The following is a 21860-nucleotide window of genomic DNA, read 5'->3' on the forward strand; positions in this document are numbered from 1 at the left end:
CTTAAAGCCCTGGGTTCAGCCTTTAGCACCACATTTAATAAAAAGGTGATGGCACGCCGGGCGGTGGTGGCGCACGCCTTTAATCCCAGCACTCGGGAGGCAGAGCCAGGCGGATCTCTGTGAGTTCGAGGCCAGCCTGGGCTACCAAGTGAGTTCCAGGAAAAGGCGCAAAGCTACACAGAGAAACCCTGTCTCGAAAAACCAAAAAAAAAAAAAAAAAAAAAAAAAAAGGTGATGGCTCCCTGATTAAGAACACTGGCTGATCTTCCAGAGGACCCCGAGTTCAATTCCCAGAACCGATTTGATGGCCTTTTACTTTTACGCTCCCTTTTGGCCTCCCTGGGCACCTGCACTCACATGCACAAACACACACTTTTTTTTTTTTTTTTTTTTTTTGAGTCAGGCTTTCTTTATGTAGCTCTGGCTGTCCCGGAACTAGCTCTGTAGACCAGGCTGGCTTCGAACTCACAGAGATCTGCCTGCCTCTGCCTCCTGAGTGGTGGTTAATATTAAAGGCTTGTGCCACCACTGCTCAGCTTCATATACACATCTTTTTTTTTAATCTTCAAAATGGGCAAGGACCAGGGTTTGATTAACTGCACCGTGAAAACAACAAGATGGCTCGGTGGGTAAGGCACTGGCCTTGAAAGCCTGATGATTCGAGTTTGATCCCCAGTATGGTCATGCTGGAGAGAGAGCCAGTCCCTGCCAGTTGTCCTCTGACCTTTTCACATGCAGTGTGACACTCACACACATGCGTGCGTACACACACAATAAATACAGGTATGTAATAAAATCCCAAACCACCCCCCTCCTTAAACCTGCTGGGAAGGGAAAGCTGTAAGGAGCTGGAGGAGCCCCTCACCCCAGCAGCAGGAGCTAGGCGACACGTGAGAATAAACTTCCGCAGTTGCTGTCACCCCAGCGGGAGCCGCAAGCCCCAGAGCCTGCGTCGGCGCAATTGTTCATCTCTTTAAAGTTCCACGTCATGACCAGCAGAGAGCGCAAGCGAGCCATCTACATCTTCTTTTGCCTTTCCAAGGTACCCTTGCCAAAGTTGTAGAGCTTTCGATTTTAGGAGTCCAAGTTTTCTCAGCTACCCATGCTTAAGGGACGGGAGACTGTGAATCAGCCTAAGTGACGGCTCCGGAAAGAAAGAATTGACTCAGGCTTCTGAAACCTCTTTTCCTGCTTCCTTCACACCCTCCAGGAAGGGCTGGCGAAGGACAGGACCCACTGTGTGTGGGTTGCGGATCCTCTAAGGTAGCTTTCAGTGTGACACCAACGGTGGCACATCCACGGAGTCTTCTTAGTTCTGGATGTTGCTCGATGGGATCTGTCTGCTTGGCTCCGGGGCTAAGCTGGATTTCCCCTCCCCGCCCTCTCCCCCCCCCACCCCCTTTATTTTAAAGACAGAGTCTCACTACATAGGCTGGCCCGGAACTCCAGAGATTTGCCTGCCACTTACAACCCCTACCCCAACCCTGACAGCTGGCATTAAAACTGGCCACTATGCTCCGCTGTATTCCTAGCTGATTGTAACCAGTTAACGACGGAAGTCTGTATGTTGGAACATTTGTGGAGGAGCAGACAGACCGGAGAACAAGTCCGGATTGGAGCTGCCTGCCTTAGTGGGCCACAGGCTTGGCAAAGTAGGCAGTGGGGGCATGCAGGATGCTCCTGGGCTCATCTGGGGACTGCAAATCTGAGCACTTCATCCATACAGGGCTGTTTAAAATCTTTCCACGCAGATGAGTGTGGTGGTGTATGCTTTTAACCCCAGTGCTAGGGAGGCCAGCCTGGTCTACATAGCAAGTTCCAGGTCACTCAAGGTTACACAGTGAGACCCTGCCCCAAACATCGCCCCCTCATTTCTTCCACTCATGACCCTTTTCACCCTAGAAAATCTTATCTCTAAATTTTGGGTATATAAGTATGTAAAAGAGGTATACATATCAAACTTTTGTGAAGAGATTATTTTAAAATAATTCTTTGGTATATAATTTATTTTTAAATTTAATTTCTTAAAAAAAAATCACTTATACCTGGCGGTGGTGGTGCATGCCTTTAACCCCAGCACTGGGGAGGCAAAGGCAGGTGAATCTCTGTGAGTTCTAGGCCAGCCTGGTCTACAAAGTGAGATCCAGGACAGGTTCCAAAGCTACACAGAGAAACCTTGTCTCAAAAAGCAAAACAAACAAAAAAACTAATTATTATTACTTTGTGTGTCTGTGTGTCTGAGTGTTTTTCCTACATGTATGTCCATGTACCATGTTCATGACTAGTACCCAAGTAAGTCAGAAGAGGGCATCAGAACCTCTGGAACTGGAGTTAGACAGTTGTGAGCCACCATGTAGGTGCTGGAAATCAAATACGGGTCCTCTGGAGGAGCAGCCAGGGCTCTTAACCATTGAGCCATATTTCCAGCCCCTGCTCTTCCTTAATTAATAAACTATATATCAGGGACAAGCAAAACACTCATCTATGTAAAATAAAAAATAAAGGAAAAAAATTTAAAACAGTAAAAAGCAAATTTGCAGCTGGGTGGCGCACGTTTTTAATCCGAGCACTTGGGATGCAGAAGCAGGCAGATCTCTGTGAGTTCAAGGTCTGCAGAGCGAGTTCCAGGACAGCCAGGACTATGCAGAGAGTCTGTGTCTGGAAAAACCAGGGGGGAAAAAGAAAATTTGCATACAAAGGAGATGGACGTGCCTATGTTCATGTGTATGCGTATGTTCATGTGTGTGTTCATGTGTGTGTATGTGTGTGTATATGTGTGTGTATGTGTGTACATAAAGACCAGGGGTGAAGTGGCAGCGTCATCTGTCACTCATCACTTTTTTGAGAGCACCAGCACTTAATGACTGAGCCGTTCCCTCTGCCCTTGTTTGTTTACTGAAGATTTAGTTTTATTTTCCCTTATGTGGTGCTCGTGAGCCACCTGACTTTTTTTTTGTCTCTGTTTGTGTTTTTTGTGGTGTGTATGTGTGGTACATGATTTGTGAGTGTGCAGGCTGTGTGTGTGGTGTGTATGTGTGGCACATTCTATGTGAGTGTGCAGGCTGTGTGTGTGTTGTGTATGTGTGGCACATGCTATATGAGTGCAGACTGTGTGTGTGTGTTGTGTATGTGTGGCACATGCTATGTGAGTGTGCAGGCTGTGTGTGTGTTTTGTGTGGTGTGTGCGGCACATGCTATGTGAGTGTGCAAGTGCACATACTATATGAGTGCAGACTGTGTGTGTGTGTGTTGTGTGTGTGTGGTGCATGCTATGTGAGTGTGCAGGCTGTGTGTATGTTTTGTGTGGTGTGTGCGGCACATTCTATGTGAGTGTGCAGGTGCACATGCTATGCACGCACGTGTGGAAACTGGAGCAGAAAGTCTGTCGTCTCTCCCTAATGCTCTCCTCAACCTCGCCATCTTGAGGCAGGTCCTCACTGGCCTGGAGGCTCACTAGTTTGGCTGAGCTGGCTGGCCAGTGAACCTCCAACTCCGTTTGTCTCTGCCTTGCCAATGTTGGTGTTACAGGCATGCATGAGCCACACACGGATTTTCTCTCTTGTTATTTTTCATTACATTTATTCATTGTGTATGTGTGTGGGGTGCGCACATATACATGCTGTGTGTACATGTGGAAGTCAGGGAACAATTTTGGGAGTGGGTTCTCTCTTTTACTTTATGGGTCCCAGGAATTGAACTCAGGTGGTTGGGCTTGGAAGCAAGCAAGCTTTCTTTCCTGATGAAAGTGCCTTTGGTTGCTAGGGATTTGAACTCTGGTCCTTACACTTAGGGAGCAAGCACTCCCCTTTTGAGCCATCTCCCCACCCCCCACCCCTGTCCCTGCCCCATGGTTTTATTGGTCTAATTGTTCACAGGAGGAATCAGGGTCAGAGAGGTTAAATCACTTGCCTGAGGTGAAACCTGAGTCTGAGTCAAATCCTCTCAAAGAGGGCCAGGTATGGTGCATGCCTACAATCGCAGCTCTCTGGAGGCAAGGCAGGACAGATCTCTACAACTTCAAGGCCAGCCAGGGCTCCCTTCTAAAATAAATGAACAAAGAGATAACCCATTGGGGCTGAATGGTAACCACTGGGTCGTAAAGAGCACTCAGTGTCCCTCCAGAGTTCAGTTCCCAGCACCCACATGGCAACTCACAGAGGTTGGTAACTCCACTTCCAGGACATCCAATACCCTCTTTTGGACTCCACAGGCACCAGGCAGGCATGTGGTGCACAGACATACATGCTGGCAAATTGTCCACACACATAAACTAAAATAAAACATTGAAAAAATCTGTTGGAAAGCATTCCTTTCTTGGACTGAAGATCGTCAACAAGGGTGGTACATATTCCTCCTAGCAGGACTGCCTAGCATGACTATGGGGGAGGGGGGCGGTTTCTGAACCCCTGCTGAGCACAAAAGCTTTTGGAATTTCACAAATGCCCTTTCAGAAGCTGGCATATTCCAGGTGGGCAAGGGTTGAGTGCTCCATCAGTGAATAGGCTTCATGTCCTACCCGAGGTGTGACTGTTGGGCATATTCCTAGAAGAGAGAGACCTGGTTATACCCGCTAGGCCGTGTCTTGGCCTCTTCCTGAAGCTGACGCCCCAGGCCCCAAGGCCCTTTGCTCCCAGGAGTTCCCATGAATTGTGTCCTTCAATCTATTCTGTTTTACCAGTAGCCCCAGGTCTCTTCCAACTGTACCCAAAGCCACTCAGATGCCTGCTCACTTTGAGCTGTGTGCCCACCAGGAAGCTCTTTCCACTTTCATGAAATGGGTACAAAAATACACGAAGGCTGGACATTGTGGTGTATGCCTATAATCCCAGCATTTGGAAGCTGGGGCAGGAGGATCAGCGCTTCAAGATTAGCTTTGGCTATTTGTTGAGTTTGAGGCCAGCCTGGGTTAAAAGAGACCCTGTCTCCAAATACAAAATAAACAAACAAACAAAAATGTGTCCATCGTTCTGGACTCAAATCTAATGAGCCTCTGCAGGGCCTGGAGGATGTCTCTTTTGTTCCCTCCCCTGAACCACCTGGTGTCTGTCCTCACCTAGGTCCTTGCCTTAGGGGTGTGAGCCACCTTAGGGTGGCTGACTCTCCAGAGGCCACTGGGCTATGCAGTGAAAGCAACACAATCTCACATTTCATTTTTTTTTTTTCATCTGAAAATCAAGGTGATAGATCTAAGGACGCAGCCGGAAGTCCTATAGAATCATCAAGCTGAAGGAGCTGCCCCAGGAGCCAGGAGCTGGTGTTCTGCAAGCAGTCACCCCCTTCCATGGGCCCACTTGGCACGGGACACCCATGGCTGTCACCAAGTGTCCTGCACCACGTTCCCCATGCTCCCACCTTGGTCCGGCTCCAGGTCTTGGCTCATAAATCTCCTTCACACAGAATGGCCATAAATTAGGGGCCTGCAGAGGGACCCCCCAGCTCCCAGCCCATCCCTCCTCCTCTGGAGGGGCGGGGTGCAGGAAGCCCCTGGGACAGGGTGGGCTCAGCCCGCCTTCGTGGTCCCTTAATTACAGGCCTGTGGGGCCTGATTTATGGTGTAAGCAAAGGCCCAGGCCTGCAAGTCTGGGGGAGCCTGGGGATGTGGGGGCTGGAGGCCTGAGAGACTTCCAAATTCCAGGGTCTCATAGAAATGACAGCCCTGAGAGTAATAAGCTGTAGTATGTTTATATATGAAGTAAATCTAAACAGGAACAATGGGTGACTTTCGGCCGAGTTGTGCTAAACACTATTTTAATTCCTTTATCAAATATTTGCTGAATGCGTATGAGGTGCTGGGAGTCTGACACACATTACCTCCTGAACAGTCCCCAACAGCCCTGAGAGTTTGTCCCAGTGGAAGGAAGAAATTAAATGACAAGGTCACTTGACTGGTAAGCAGCGGCGCCTGCAGGACTCATGCTCCTGGCCACCTGTCCCAGCACTTGGAGCTTTTTGGACCAGATTATCCCACCTCTTTGCTACCACGACCTGCCCTGTCCTGCTCCAGCCATGGGCTGTGTGTCCTTGGGCGAATGCATGGTCTCTCTGAAGCTCAGCACTCCTCATGGGCTGAAGAGGACTTGGCCTTACCTACTGCACAAGGAGCTAGGAGCAAATTTAGGGGAAACATTTGAAAATCTCCCTGTTGCGGTAATTTTAGGTACTGTGATACCTTAGTTCCCAGTCTCGGTGCCTTGAACATAGAGTTATTTGCCGTCCATGTACCTTCGATGAGAGTGTTTCCAGCCAGTCACTCTGGGTTTCTTCCAGGCATCATGAAGTCCGGACGTCACTGTCTGGTACCGCTGTCATTTCTAGCCTGTGGGCGGCATGGCTTGGCAGCTTTGAAAGGGAAGCAGCATGAGGGAAGCTAGTGTGTGTCGGGGCAGGCTGGGAGGGGAGCCCACTGGGTCTGCACACGTCGGACGCCCCAGTCAACTGTGGTCAAGGCTTGGAAGTGACTGTAGCTTGTTTCACCAACTCTTAGCAAACCTATTGGTTTAAAACAAGTCCAGCGTGGTGGGGCACACCTGGAGTCTCCACACTGCCAAGGCTGAGGTAGGAGGCCTGCTCAGAGACCCTACCTTGACAAACAAAAGCAACAAGAGCCTGGAGAGGTGGCTCAGTGGTTTAGAGCACTGGATGGTCTTCCAGAGGACAGGGTGAGGACCTGGGTTCAATTCCCGATGTCCACTTGGTGGCTCATAATGGTCTATAACTCTAATTTAGGGGAGTCCATGCCTTCTTCTGGCCTTTGTGGGCACTGCACTCATGTGGTACACATACATACATGAAGGCAAAACACCAATATACGTAAAATAGAAATAAATAAATCTTGTTTTAAAAAATCATATTAGCTCACAGTCTCTATGATTCAAGACTTTAGGGGAGGGTAACTGCCTGGGTCACTCTTCCTCTTTTGGGCATAATGGAGTATACACATGAATTCTAGAATTACTGTGGCTTTTCTTTTCTCTCTCAACACTAGGGAAGTCACCTTGAGAAAGAAAGATGCCTAGGAGTGGATTTCAAAAGAAACCACAGGATAGGGACAGCGAGAGGGCTCAGAAGCGCTTGCTGTTAAGTCTGGTGACCTGAGTTCAACCCCGAAGACCCACACAGTGGAAGGGATAAAATGATCCCCACAAGTTGTCTTCTGACACATATACACAACTACATAAGTAACTTAACTTTTTTTAAATCACACAATCGTCATGGAACTACACAAAGGGATTCTTACATTTCTTTGAATGTGTAAAGGTGTAAATGGTAGGTGATGAAGAAGAATGAGATCCAGGTAATGGACACTTGATTCATGAAAGAGAACATAAAGCTAATTGGTTTTTGTTTGTTTGTTTGTTTTTTGTTTTTGTTTTTGTTTTACTTTTAACTGTCATGAATTTTTCAGTGTGTGTGTGTGTGTGTGTGTGTGTGTGTGTGTGTGTGTGTGTGTGTGTTGGTTAAGTATATAAAAATATAATTGATAGTGAAGGTGTAAAATTTAGAGTGTGGCCCCACAGCTTCAGAATGGCTATTCTAACTGTATAGAAGTTCATTGAAATGTATAGACTTTGGGTCTGGTTAGTATTTTTTGTTTGGTTAATTTGAATTATAATAAAAGTTTTATTATGAATGTATTTTTTTTTTTTTGTTTTTTTGTTTTTTTGTTTTTCGAGACAGGGTTTCTCTGTGTAGCTTTGCGCCTTTCCTGGAACTCACTTGGTAGACCAGGCTGGCCTCGAACTCACAGAGATCCACCTGGCTCTGCCTCCCGAGTGCTGGGATTAAAGGCATGCGCCACCACCGCCCGGCTATGAATGTATTTTTATGTGTATGGATGTTTTGTCTGCACGGCTGTGCACCATGAGCATGTAGTGCCCACAGAGGCCAGAAGAGGGCGTCAGATCCCCTGGAACTAGAGTTAGAGATGGTTGTGAGGTGCCATGTGGGTTCCTGAGTCCTTGGAAAGGGCGGTCAGTGCTTTATAACTGTTGCGTCATCTCTCTATCCTGAGGTTTTAATTACATATTAAAAAAAACAAAACCAAAAACAAACAAACAAAACCAAGAGTGTGAAAGGCCAAGAACACCCAGGACAGTTCTGAAGAATGAACCTGGCCAGCCAGACCTTACACACAGATGGTTGGTGGCAGGGCAGAGATGTGGCACTGGACACCTTTGAAGACAGTGAACTAGACCCCCAATGGAACTGAAAGATTGGTACCTGATTCCCGGTAACAGCGATGAAAGCTATCAGTCATACCTCCCTCCTGCTCATCTGTGGACATCTACAAACACTAGAACTTTATTTTTGGTCTATCCCACTTTCTTTTCACCCTGACCCTAGACCAAAGGAGGGCAAAGATTGCCATCGTTGAGTCCACCCCTGGCCTTTAGCCATCTGAACCCAGGATAGGAGGCCTGCTTGTCCTCGTCATGGAAGCAGAGTCCTTTCCAGAGGACTTCTGTATTCATCAGTCCGGGTCAGAGCAGAAGCTGCCTCTCCAGGAGGCAGAGCCCCGCTTCCTCATGCCAGACCAGCCCCCTAGACCTGGCATCCCTGCTTCAGTCCCCACTTACTGGGGCAGGTCTCGAAATTGGACCCCAGCTAAGCACAGAGGCCTCTTTGTCATTTTCTTAATGAGGAGCCAATGGCCCTGTCATTAGTGGGTGGAGGGGTGAGGAGTGCTGGGCTGGGATGCCAGAGGCTGCTCCTGGTCAAGTGAATGATTTACAGCCTGACAGGGAGAAGGTAATGTAAGGAAGAGGAAGTGTCCATGTCCCCGAAGACCTCTAGGAGGGGACTGAGTTCTCCATTAACACACTCCATTTTATTTAATTCTAACAAGAAGTCTCATGAGGTGGCCCTGTTACACTTGCCCATTTGACAGACAAGGAAACCGAAGCCTGAAGTGGATAAGCATCTGTCCAAGGCTGTCGAGCTAAAAAAAGAGACGGATTCCGGCCCAATTCAACTCCTGGCTGTGGGGTGTAGGCAGAGTAGAGGGGAATGGAGGTGTTTGGAGACCCATGAGCCAGAGCAGCAAGCGGAGGCTTCGAAGGAGGCGATCCACTCAGGGGTGATGCTGTGTGGGCTGGAAGTGGGAGTGGTAGAAGGGGCTGGATGTGTGCATGAAGATGGCACTCCTGGAGTGCCAGCCTTGCCAGAAAGAGGACAAGAAAACTCAACTGTTTTGTCCAAGATTTATTTTTTGTGAGTGTGAGTGTTTTGCCTGAATGTGTGCCTGGTGCCCTTGGAGGTCAGAAGGGGGCGTCGGATCCCCCTGAAACAGCCAGAGCTTTGTAGAAAGACCCTGTCTTGAATTGTTTTTAATTTTATGTGTACGAGTGTTTTGCCTGTATGCATCTATGTGCCACTTGCATGTAGTATCCTCAGAGACCAAAAGAAGGTGTCAGATGCCCTGAAACTGGAGTTACAGACAGACAACCATGTAGGTGCCGGAGATCAAATCAGCAACCTCTTGATTTTTTTTGTTTTTGTTTTTGTTTTTTGTTTTTTGTTTTTTCGAGACAGGGTTTCTCTGTGTAGCTTTGCGCCTTTCCTGGAACTCACTTGGTAGTCTAGGCTGGCCTCGAACTCACAGAGATCCACCTGGCTCTGCCTCCTGAGTGCTGGGACTAAAGGCGTGCGCCACCACCGCCCGGCAGCAACCTCTTGAAAAGTAGGTCGTACCAGAAAGTAGACAGCTGAGCGTCTCTCCAGCTCCCAATGCCTCCCATATTTGTAATCTATCGTTCGTCCATTTGTGTGTTCCTTCCTTTCTTTCTTTTCTTTCCATAGTATGGATATGTGACCCAGACAGTCCTTAAATGCGAGATCCCCCTGCCTCAGCCTTCCGGATACTGGGATTACAGTTATGTGTCACTATGCTGGTTTTGACAATACTTATTTAATACATAATTTAGTGTGTGTGTGTGTGTGTGTGTGTGTGTGTGTGTGTGTGGTGTTGTTGTTGTTGTTGTTGTTGTTGGTGGTGGTGGTGGTTTGTTTGCTTTTGAGGCAGCATCTCACTAGGTAGCCACTTGGCCTGGAACTCAATAATGTAGACCAGGCTGGTTTTGAACTCACAGAGATCCATCTAACTCTCTGTCTTGAGTGCTGGGATAAGAACACACGCACCCCCACAGGGACCTGGATAAAGATTAGCTTTATTTTTTTAATAATTTATTTATTTTTATTTTATGTATATTGGTACTTTGCCTGTATGTATGTCTGTGTGAGGGTGTCAGACAGTTACAGACAGTTGTGAGCTGCCATGTGGGTGCTGGGCATTGAATCTGGGTCCTCTGGAAGAACAGCCAGTGCTCTTAACCGCTGAGCCATCTCTCCAGCCCCCACCCCCAAGATTAGCTTTATTATTTCATGTTGTGGAAAATGTGTTATTAAGCTACTAACTTTTTACATTTTTTTCTGCTTTAAAACTTTATATATATACACGATCTCATGTAGCCCACACTGGCCTTGAACTCTCTATGTAGCCTAGGATGATTTTGAACTTCTTATTTGCCTGCTTCTACCTCTTGAGTGCTGGGATTACAAACCTGTGTAACCATACCTAGTTTATGCAGTGCTGGGAATGGAAGCCAGGCCTCCTGCATGCTAGGCAAGTACTCAACAACTGAGCTACATCTCTAGCCCTCAATACACAAATTACTTATTATTATTTGCTCTCCAGGACCCCAGTAGGTTAAGTTTTTGGCCATATCAGCCTCTTCTCTAAACCATCTGTAACAACCCAGTAAGCAGTAAACTATTATTTTATTGTGTGGGTGTTTTTGCCTGCATGTGCTATGTGATTCAGCATAGTTCAGAAGAGGCTTCAGAAACCCCTGGATCTGGAGTTACAGATAGTTGTGAGTCCTGGGAATTGAACCCATGTCCTCTGAAAATAGTTTTGTTGTTGGCAGCTGGGGTGGCGACAGAAGTGTAGGTCAGTGGTAGAGTGGGGACTTAGTATGGCATGCAGTATGGGTTCATACTGCCTGGATTGGCCATGGTCCGAGTAGCAAGAAGAGGGCCTGGGTCTGGTAGGGCAGAGGCACAGCGCTCTTCTCGACCCTCCTAGGTGTGGCTCCCCGCTTTTCTTCCAAGGTGGGATCCTGTGCTCCCCTGAGGGAGCGACGCCGGAGAAGAATTTCTGAAATCCAGGCCAGCCTAGGCGATAATAGGCACCTTGGCGGCCGCAGCGGAACCGCCCGGCCCTAAATCACCTGCAGCGGCTCCTCCTCCGGGCGGGCAGGAGCTGCGGAGCTGCGGGTGCTGCGGGCAGGGCGGCTCCAGGGCCAGCGCCGCAGGGGCCGCGGAAGCGCTTTGAAGATCTCTGCACAGCGAGGATCCCAACGTGCTCACCTAGGAGCCAATGGCCAAGACAGCGTGGTCCCAGAGTTAGGGACGAACAGCTGCGGGCTTTTCTTTTTCTTTTCTCTTTCTCCCCCATTCCTTTTTTTTTTCCCCTCCGGAGACAGGGTCCCACTAACTTGCCTAGGCTGGCTGCAAACACAAAATACTACTGCTGTCTCTGTTTCCTGGAGTGCCAGGTTACAGACGTGACTCACCATGCTCAGCTCTGAACAATGTTTTGTTGTTGTTTTTGTTTCGAGACAGGGTTTCTCTGTGTAGCTCTGGCTGTCCTGGAACTTGCTCTGGAGACCAGGCTGGCCTCGAACTCACAGAGATATGTCTGCCTCTGCCTCCCCTGAACAATGTTTTTATGCAAGGTAAACTTTGCTGTGGTTGAGACCCTTGCTGACCTAGAACTTGCTATGTGGACCAAATTGGTTTTGGCACCTTCCTGCCTCTGTCTCTCCTGAGTGCTGGGATTACAGGGGTGCTTCGCCACACCTGGCTATGAAAGTTAAAATTAGGCCTCGGGAGATCATAAGAAAGCATGGGATCCCTTGGAGCTGGAGTTACAGGTGGTTGAGAGACACACAACACACATCATATATACATAACACACACACACACACACACACACACACACACACACACACACCTTGCTGAACTCCCATCTGCAAGGGCAGAAGGTGCCCATAACTGCTGTACCATCTCTCCAGATCCTATACTCTAAACACATCTTGCTAAGCAGTTAAACTGCTTTGTTGTGGAGACAGTTCTGAATACAACAGCTGGTGCAGGTGTGTGTGTGTGTGTGTGTGTGTGTGTGTGTGTGTGTGTGTGTGTGTGGTGATGTCTCTGGAAGTCACCGCTGCCACATTTGAGAACCACAGCTTCAAGACAACTATGAAATCGACCCCTCCCCCACCCCAGGTGATGGGGGTGGTGGCAGCTGGTTGGTGGCTCTCAAACATTTCCATGTGGCTGCAGGGTTGTCTCCCTTCTATGTTAACACTAAGCCTCATGGACTTGAGTTAATGCATTCACTTATGAGTGTCTTTGCACAGTGCTCGCGTACTTGGTAGATGCTCAGTCAGTATTCACTCTGTATGAACGGGAAGCCTGCTTGATCAGACCCATGTTGGGGTTTCTAGTTTAATGATGGTTATTTGAGACAAAGTCTTGCTGGGCCTCAAATTTACAATCCTCCTGCATCCACCTCCCTAGTACCAGGCTTGCAGGTGTGAGCCTCCACGACTGTCAATCATGATTATCTTAATAACAGGGATTGCATCATTTAGGCAACATTGAGAAATGCTTCCTTGAAGCTGCTACGTTCTGTGCTAGAGCTGAGGCTTTCAGGAGGCCTAAAGGTGGCCCCAGCATGAATGCAGGAGTGCTCAACTCTGAGACCTAGTCCAGGAGACCAAAGGGAACCTCTAGAGGGGAAGGCTCAGGGGTTGCTCCCTGGAGGGGGAAATGTCACTCTGCTGAGGCTGGTGTACTGCATGACGCCACGGGAACTCAGTGGAGAAGTCTCCCAACAAAGACACCGATATGCATACAGACTCAGAGCCGCAGGCTGATCCTGAATCCCTCCAGGCTACTTTGGGTTAACCTGCTGGAGCAGTCAGGCTGCTTGTTCCCTCTGCTTTCTGCTGCTATCCCTGGGTTCCCATGGATCATCTGTTCCATCAGGTTGATTACGGTTAGCCAAGGAAGCCTGAGGCCACCAGCTGCTCTGGCCTTCTCCTGACTTTCAGCCCAGTCCTCCATAGCTCATGTCTCCATTTCCTCTGACCTCAACCTCCCAGAGTTCCTCCATATCGGCCAAGAGATTTTCATTTTTCATTACTTGGTTGAAAAGACTTTTTAAAACTTGAAACAGGATGAACAGCTTACAAACACCTGTAATTCCAACTCCAGAGGCATCTGCTGCCTCTGAGGGCACCTGCATCATGTACACACACATACACTTCAAAATAAAATAAATCCCTAAAATAAATAAATAAATAAATAAATAAATAAATAAATAAATAAGTAAATAAGTAAATAAGTAAATAAATAAATTGAGACAGAGTCTCACTCTGTAGTCCAGGCTGGCCTTGAACTCTCAATCTTCCTGCTTTGGCCTTCCTAGTGCTGAGATTTGCAGGTATGTACTGCCACACCAGTGAGTGGCATTGGAGAGAATGGAATCCATGGGATTCTGGGGAACCCTCACTTGGAATGGAATCCACAGCCCTTGCTCGTGATAAGCAAGTGTTCTGCCACTGAGTTCCAGCCCTGGTTCTTTGGTAGCTTTTGCTTCAAAAGACCAACGTCAGGCTTCTAAGAGCTACAGGTGGCCAGTGGGACTTTGGGTACTGGGGCAAGAGCTCAGGAGCTGAGAGTGCAGGCCCAAACCAGAAGGCTTAAGACCTTACTTAGTGTTAGAAGAGGAGCCACACTACAGGTCAGCGCACTGGCTTGGCGTAAGTTCCTGTTTCTCCGAGTCTCGGTTTACAGTCTGTGAAATAGGTATTATAATAATAGGCCTTCCACATAGGATTGCTGGGAGGCTAAGATAATGTATGCTTAAGAGCACTTAGTCTGATGCCTCGGTTACGGTAAACACTTCGCAGAAGTCGGTATCAGTACTATTAAGACTATTATTTTTATGATTAATTATTACTAAGCTGCATAGTGTCCATAGTGGAGTTTGAGTTCTAAAATCCTGAGTCACTGGAGGAAGGAAGGCGTCAGAAGTAATTTAAGCTTATTTACCACCCACTGGCACCTTCCCCTTCACTTCCGGGAAGCTCTCTGGGGATGGAGGAGGAAGGACAGCTTGCTTGGATTGGTCCCCTCCAAATGTGCATGGTGATAGGGATGCGCAGGGCTTGCCCATCTTTGGCTGTAGTGAAGGTCTTGTTAGGTATCCAGACGAGCATCTATTCATTGCTTGAGCTCTTTCTTTTTTTTATTTTTTATTTTTATTTTTTTGGCTATTTATATTTATTTTATTCCATGGCTGGCCTGGAACTCACAGAGATCCACCTGGCTCTGCCTCCCAAGTACTGGGATCAAAGGCATGCACCACCACTGCCCAGCTTGAGCTCTTTCTTACCTTCCTGGGTCTGAGAACTATTCAGTGCTTCCAAACACCAGGGTTTGGTTAAGTGCTGTCTGTCTCCATCTTCAAATTCTTAAAACTTTTGAACAAGGGCTCCACATTTTTATTTGGCTTTACACTTGGCCTGGTCGGTCTACACTCGTGGTTTTTTTTTTTTTTTGTTTTTTTTTTTTTGTTTTTTTTTTAAGCGATTTATTTATTTATTATGTATACAGTGTTCTGCCTGCCAGAAGAGGGTGCCAGATCTCATTACAAGTGGTTGTGAGCCACCATGTGGTTGCTGGGAATTGAAATCAGGACCTCTGGAAGAACAGCCAGTGCTCTTAACCGCTGAGTCATCTCTCCAGCCCAGGTCTACACTCTTTTTGTCTGTCTGTCTCTCTCTTTTTTTCTGGTGTTCCTGTGTGTAGTATATGTATGTGTGCAGGCAAGAGTGTGTGCACATGTATGTGCACACAAGTGGAGGTTAGAGGTTCACATCAGGTATGAAGGGTTAATGACCTAAAAAAGCCCAGGGGAACTGAAAAGCTCTAGACAGGCCAATTGACTTGACTGGTGACACCTGTGGATGTTAGGGTCCCAGGAGGAGCCACAAACCACTTTCTGTCCTGTTTACCCCTTTTTTTGTTTGTTTGAGACAGTGTTTCTCTGTCCTGGAATTCTCTATGTAGACCAGGCTGGCCTCAGACTCACAGAGATCCACCTGCCTCTGCCTCCCAAGTGCTGGGATTAAAGGCGTGCAGCTGTTTGGGGGTGTCTACCACTTTGAGAGTGCAGGGGAACTGACCTGCACATGAAACCTTTCATCCACCCCTTGTCTACCCTATAAAGCCTCCAAGCTCCCTGTGCCTTTGTGCGAACAGTCCCCACTCCGGAGAGAGTGTGGTCCTTTAGCTGTTCTGATTAGAGGAAGAATTCTGCTTCTGAGGATGCCTGTCTGTCTGCTCTCTTTTCTTTCCACATCACCTCCATCAACCCCAGTTTAACTAAGGGTTTTCCTCAGTTGCTCTCCACCTTGTATTTTTGAGATACAATCTTTTACTGAACCTGAGCTCATCAGTATGGCCAGGCTGCCTTGTCAGTGGGCTCCTGGGGTCTACCTGTCTCCATCTACCCTGGGACTACAGATGCTATGCCCAGCTTTGATATGGGTGCTGAGGATCTGAACAGGTCTTCCTGTTTCTACAACAGACCCTTTACTGACTGAATCATCTCCCCAGCCTCCCTAGCTAAACTCTCACAGAGAAGGCATCTTCTACAGAAAACAAAAAGAACTAAGGTAAACAGATGAGATGATGGGCACAGATTTACACAGTAAGGAGCCACTGGCTGGAGTGGACGGGAGGAAGAGCCCCACCACCAAGCTTCCTTTGGTACCAAACTGTCGAGTGCACCACCCTGTCCAAGGCTCTCTACCCTAGACTCAGGCTTTTCTTAGAGGCTTGGCAAGGCCCTGAGTCCCAGAGTCTGCCTGGATGAACAGGGTCATGAGTCAGCAGTCTCTAGCATGGCTTCAACAGGCTAAAAGACGTGGTAGAGTAGCCACGGAATGCGACACTCAGGAGCCCGATGCCTGGTCTTTGGTCTGGTCTGTCTTCTGCTCTGAGAGCTATCTAAACTGGCATCCTGCTGCTTGAGCATGATGGTGGGCAGGGATGCTCAGACACTGGGGCTATCGGGTTGTAGCCTGTTTTTTTTTAATTTGTTTGTTTTTGTTTAGTAGTACTAGGCTTTGAATCAGGGCTTTATGCATAGACACTCTACCACTGAGCTAAACTCCCAGCTCTTCCCTGCCTCTTCTAAAACAAGGTCTCTGTGAGCAGTCCAGACTGGCCTCAAACTGGTGATCTTGATTCAGTCTTCCTGAGTGCAGAGGTGCAAGGCATGCACTATTATGCCTAGCTTCTAGCCACTGTTTTGTTTTGTTCTTGAGGCAAGGTCTCACGTAGCTGGCATCTAACTCCTGATCCTCCTGCCTCTACCTCCCAAGTGCTGGGATTATAGGTGTGTGCCAACAGGCTGGACTTAGATGCTTTCTATTCCACATGTATTGGACATTTTGGAGAAACTGATCCTGAAAAATGCAGTCTTTAGGTTATTTTCTGTCAAGTGGACAAGACAGACAATCACAAGTAAACACATGCGCCGGACGGTGGTGGCGCACGCCTTTAATCCCAGTACTCGGGAGGCAGAGCCAGGCGGATCTCTGTGAGTTCGAGGCCAGCCTGGGCTACCAAGTGAGTTCCAGGAAAGGCACAAAGCTATACAGAGAAACCCTGTCTCGAAAAACCAAAAAAAAAAAAAAAAAAAAAAAAAAAAACCAAAAAAAAAAAAAAAAACAAGTAAACACATGCAGTTGGTTTCCCAGTGCTCTGTTCTCTTCTTCTGCAGGAAAACTCAGCTTGAAGTAATGATGTTATTGGTAATATGGATGTGAACTGTGTGCCCATCCTGGCTGGTGCCACAACATTTGGAATGTGGCTGGAAGTGAGATTAATCTTAATCTTATGTTGCTCCTGATAAATCATGAATGCATACCTGAAATTCCATTGGGGATCTGTTCCTAGGAGTAACCATTATTCTTTCCTTCCTTCCTTCCTTTTTTCCCCCTCTCTTTTTGATCTTGTTTAAAATTCCAGTCCTTGGTGATGGCAATGGGGATTGTCCACTGTACTCATAACCTGACCATACTGGGCAGGGCGATAGGGCTGCTCAAAGGCCCTGCCTGGACTTTAAGGGTTGCTCCCTGATGGGTACTACAAGACAATCCAGAAATAAAAGTCTTCATCACTCTGCCTCTGACTCATCCCAGCTCTGCCTGCAGAAGTGGGAGCCCAAAAGAGATAGGGGGAATGCAGAATCCAGACCAGCCTCACCGTGGTAGCTCGAGGTTACTTGCAGGACCCTGCAGGGCCTGCTGCATCAGATCTGCCCCTCCTTTGTGGATTCTTCTGGGATGGTCATGCTTTACCTTAGTGTCAACTCTGGCTGCTCACAGACTGAGCTCAGGTGGTAATGTCTGGCAGCAGGTGCCCTTACTCATAGGAACATCTCATGGGTGCTCAAGGTTCTTAAAACTCACTCAACCCTCCTTTGCTACTCTTCTGTAAGCTTATCTGCTCTCTTGCCCAGAATCAAACGTGACATTCTATCTGGGGCCAGGAGACGGAAACAGAAATCAGTCACACCAGAGGGTCTGTGAGCAGGACAAGCATGTTCCCTGTGATAACTAGAGCACTGCCTCGGGCATGACCAGGCTACCCAGCTAGTGCAGTGTACAAGAATCTGCAGGCTTCCTTCCTTGTTTCCTTCCTTCCTCTGAGATCCTCCCTCACTGTCTTACCTGGGGGCAGGTAATAAAGCAGGAGGAGGGAGATGGATGGACAGGGAGGGCGGGGAGACACGTGGTGCCATAAAGCCTAGCTAGAGAGGGCCTGTCCAGAGAGTGTCCAGCCAGCAAGCGCCAAACAGTCAGAGTAGACCAGCAGCCCTTTGGACCCGAAGCTGAAGCTGCAGGACCAGGGCTTAGGCCATGCTCCGAGGCACGCCAGGACTAGGCCTCAGAGGCCTGAAACGAAGTGAGGGTTCTGTGGAGGACTTGGGGCGCTCTTGCCCCGAGGCTGGCAGGAATTTTGGAGTGTTGAGGCGCAGCCTGGACGAGGCAGAGGAGGCGGCAGGCAGAAGGCACGAGCGGCCGGCACGGTCCAAGGCTCGGCGCATGGCGGCCAACGTGCGGGAGCGCAAGCGCATCCTGGATTACAACGAGGCGTTCAACGCGCTGCGCCGGGCGCTGCAGCACGACCTGGGCGGCAAGAGGCTCTCCAAGATCGCCACGCTGCGCAGAGCCATCCACCGCATCACTGCGCTCTCCCTGGTGCTGCGCGCCAGCCCGGCACCCCGCTGGCCCTGCGGCCACCTGGAGTGTCACGGCCAAGCTGCTCACGACTCAGGTGCCGGGGACTCCGGCTTCAGTGCTCCGCGGTCCGCGCCGCCGCCCGCAGCGCCTGGCCTCGCGCGCAGGGACGTCACCAGCTCCTTCGTGCCGCCTGCACCGCGCTGCGCTTCGTGCTCCCCGCACGCGCACTTGGGGCGGCCCAGGGTGATGGCCGAAGGGCCCACTTTGGCCCAGGCCTCCAGCGGAAGCTGGCGCCGATGTCCCGGGGCTCCCCCTGTTGGACCGATTTCGTGGCGGTGGGGCTCCGGGATGGGCTACCAGCACTCCTGACCCGGCGGCCACCGAGAGGGAAACCAGGTTGGTGGAATAATGACTGCAAAAGAGAAGACTGCAAAAGTCATCCTGGACACAGCAAAACTGAATGGATTGGGACTTGAGTGGCAGAGGAGGCTGCCTTACCAGTGGGAAGGAACTCTGGGAACCGGGGCAGCCTCCCAGCCTTGGTTGCTGAAAAAGGAGTGAGATCTTAGGTTTGGACTTGGTCAACCTTTTCTTCCTGGAAAATGGCCTTTGCTTTCCTGTGCTTCTGAGCCCTTGTTTCTCTTGCCGCATTTGGACAGCGGGACTTGTGGGGTTTTGTGGGTAGACAGCTGCTGTGATCTGAGGGCACATGCTGTGGCCCTCTTACCATGTTTGGGGGGCTGCTGATCTGAGAGGTCCGGAAAATGACCAAATAAAAAGGGAAAGTGTCTTGTCCATCTGCTACCAGGACTCCACTGAGTTCAGTGACTTAGTGTGACAGGAAAGCCTCGGAATCTGGGGATTACTTTGGAAGGGTGGGTAGGAGCTACAGCCCCCCCAGGCATCCGCGCACTGGTTTATAGCAAGACCCTGGGAATGGCTGGACCCGGGGAAAGAGACATCTAGAGAAATTCCTCCCTGTAGTCTCCCATCAGAGGCTAAGGTCATTCATTGTCAGCCTTACCTGTGAGCCTCCCGGCAGGACTGCTGTCTGGAGAGCCTCATCCAGGCTGCCTTGAGAAGAGTCAAGGGCAAGGTCAGGGGTTCAGGGTCAGGGACCCAGAGTGACAGGCAGAGCTCTCAGCCAATAGAGCGCCAGGGCTTCTGTAGCGAGGTAGACTAGTAATCCAGAAGGGTTTTGAGGAGCGGGTTGGGGGAAGAGCGGTCTTAGGCCAAGGCCAAGGGCGGTGCATGAGCACCTTTCCCTGAGAACGATGGAGAACTGGCCAGCTATAGGATGGGTTCCTGCTGGGGGTGCTAACGTGGCAGGCACTGTTTGCTGGGCCGTTGCCACCTCTGGATGGAGGCTGCACAGATGCCACAGGCACAGACTCAGGAGAATGAGGGTTTCTCAGCACAGTCGAGGTGAAGTTCATGGCCACAACTGAAGCTATCTGCTTTCTGTGACATCCTGTCTCCAGTCAGAGCCTTAAGGCTCCTGTTTTCAGCCAAGGTTGTGAGCCAGTCCGCAGGAAGGCTTCTGCTCTGGGTCTAGACAGGAGCAAAGTATGAGACTAGAGCTTCGGTCCTGTCCCTAAGTAGATGGACGCTGGAAAGAAAGAACCTGGGCCTGCCTGGGATCGACCTCCCTGCTCCTTCATCTCTGATGTGGACAGTGACACCACCTCAGGGAGGCTGAGATAGTTTCCGGCGGTTGTTTATAAACTGTTACTGTTCAGTACTACAATTCTATGTTTGGGAGGCCCAGACAACGCTTTACCCATGTTTTACCTTCAGGGACTTTTTCAATGGAAATAAGATAAATAACTAGCAAATCCTATTTTCCTAAATTCTAAGATAATAAGATTTTTCTCACCCAATCGCATTCTTCACCTAAGGGCAGCGTTGGCACCCCCCTACGGGTAGAACTAGGGTATGCAGCACAGAGATGAGCCACCTTGAGTGAATCGCCTAAGCTCTTTGTATAATGGGCTACAGTCAGTTGTGACATCACGAGCTGCAGTACAGAGCAAACGAGTCACACGTTTTTAAAGCACCTGGCAGAGTGTCTAGCTCCTCCGTGAGCACTCACTGGAAGCTATTTAATCAATCTGTTCCCGAGGTTGCTTTAAGAGACTGTAGGGAAAGGTGTTTAGAAGCCAGGGAGTCTGCAGCGCGGTTCCTTTTATCGCTTTCTCAGGACTCTGTGTTGGAGTGCTGGGATGCTGATACGGATTTGCCTATCATGAAATCTTTTGGCACATACATATTGTATATGGACTTATGTAGATGAATGACTGAGTGAAGATGTGTGCGTTCATGTATGTACCAACCTAACAGGAGCTGCTTCCTCTCCCCCATGCTTTAGGGGGATCCCAAGCCAGAAGAACCCCAATTATGTGCCTACATCATTTTTCTACAAAGTGTTTCTACAATGTTTGCATGAGTTTTGAAAAAAAAAATTTGCTTCCCAAGATCATAGCCACTCTCCTAGATGAGTGATCCTGTAAAAGAAAGATAAATTTGAGACTATTAAAGAGATGGTGCTTATCAACTGAGACCAGATGGGTTCGTCCAAACATACCAAAAAAAAAAAAAAAAAAGAGAGAAAAGAGTACAATGGTATGATTTAAAATGCTTATTAAAAGCAAAGTGCCTGAAAGGGAAAGCACACTACAATAGTGCTGCTATATCTATATCTATATCTATATCTATATCTATATCTATATCTATATCTATATCTATATCTATCTATCTATCTATCTATCTATATCCTGATACGCATGAAGAAATTCTTTACGCAAGATTAGTAAAAACATCACTCAGTCTCCCAAGGGGATTTTTATATCATTTTTATATTATTATTATTAGTAGCAGTAGAAGTATTGGTACTTTTAAAAGTTTGCCTGAATTTAAAAAAGTTTTAATTGTGTGTGTGTATGGGGGTGGTATGTGCACATGAGTACAGGTGCCCTCAGAATCCAGAAAAGGGTACTAGATCCTCTGAAGCTGGAGTTGAGTGTGGTTGTGAGTCACCTAATAACGGGTGCTGGGAACTGAACTCTGGTCCTCTGCAAGAGCCACACATGCTCGCCAACCCCCTTACTGGTTTTTAAAAATTTTTGGTAGTTTATTCATTTTAATTTTTGTGTGTTTTGCCTGTTTAGATGTCTGCACACCATGTACATGCTTGGTGCCTACAGAGGTCAGGAGATCCCCTAGAATTAAAGTTACACATGGTTGTGCGCCACAGTGTGCATGCTGGGAGTTGAGCCCAGATCCCCTGCAAGAGCAATAAGTGCTTTTAACAGCTGAGCCATCTCTCCAGCCTGTTAAATCCTGAGTACTGGGATTAAAAGTGTGAACCACCATGCCCAGTTCTCTCTCTCTCTCTCTCTCTCTCTCTCTCTCTCTCTCTCTCTCTCTCTCTGTGTGTGTGTGTGTGTGTGTGTGTGTGTTGGTTTGCTTGCTTTTGTTTTGTTTTTTGAGATAGTACCTGCTTGGAAAGCCCAGGGTGGCCAGGACCTCACCATT

At 48.5% G+C, this 21860-nt stretch overlaps 1 protein-coding gene across 1 annotated transcript; it reads left to right on the forward strand.

The window, feature by feature from the left end:
- The first annotated feature begins 18002 nt into the window (after nucleotides 1–18002).
- Nucleotides 18003–18695, forward strand: Bhlha9 (basic helix-loop-helix family member a9). The gene has a single exon (XM_059269922.1). It carries the CDS (start codon nucleotides 18003–18005, stop codon nucleotides 18693–18695), a length of 693 nt encoding a protein of 230 aa, XP_059125905.1.
- Nucleotides 18696–21860: the final 3165 nt, after the last annotated feature.

Source organism: Peromyscus eremicus, chromosome 8a (assembly GCF_949786415.1).
Source record: "Peromyscus eremicus chromosome 8a, PerEre_H2_v1, whole genome shotgun sequence".
NCBI classification, from domain to species: domain Eukaryota; kingdom Metazoa; phylum Chordata; class Mammalia; order Rodentia; family Cricetidae; genus Peromyscus; species Peromyscus eremicus.

Excerpts from the sequence above, each read along its gene's own strand:
- Bhlha9 (XM_059269922.1), top strand. The coding sequence starts at position 18,003 with ATGCTCCGAGGCACGCCAGGACTAGGCCTCAGAGGCCTGAAACGAAGT.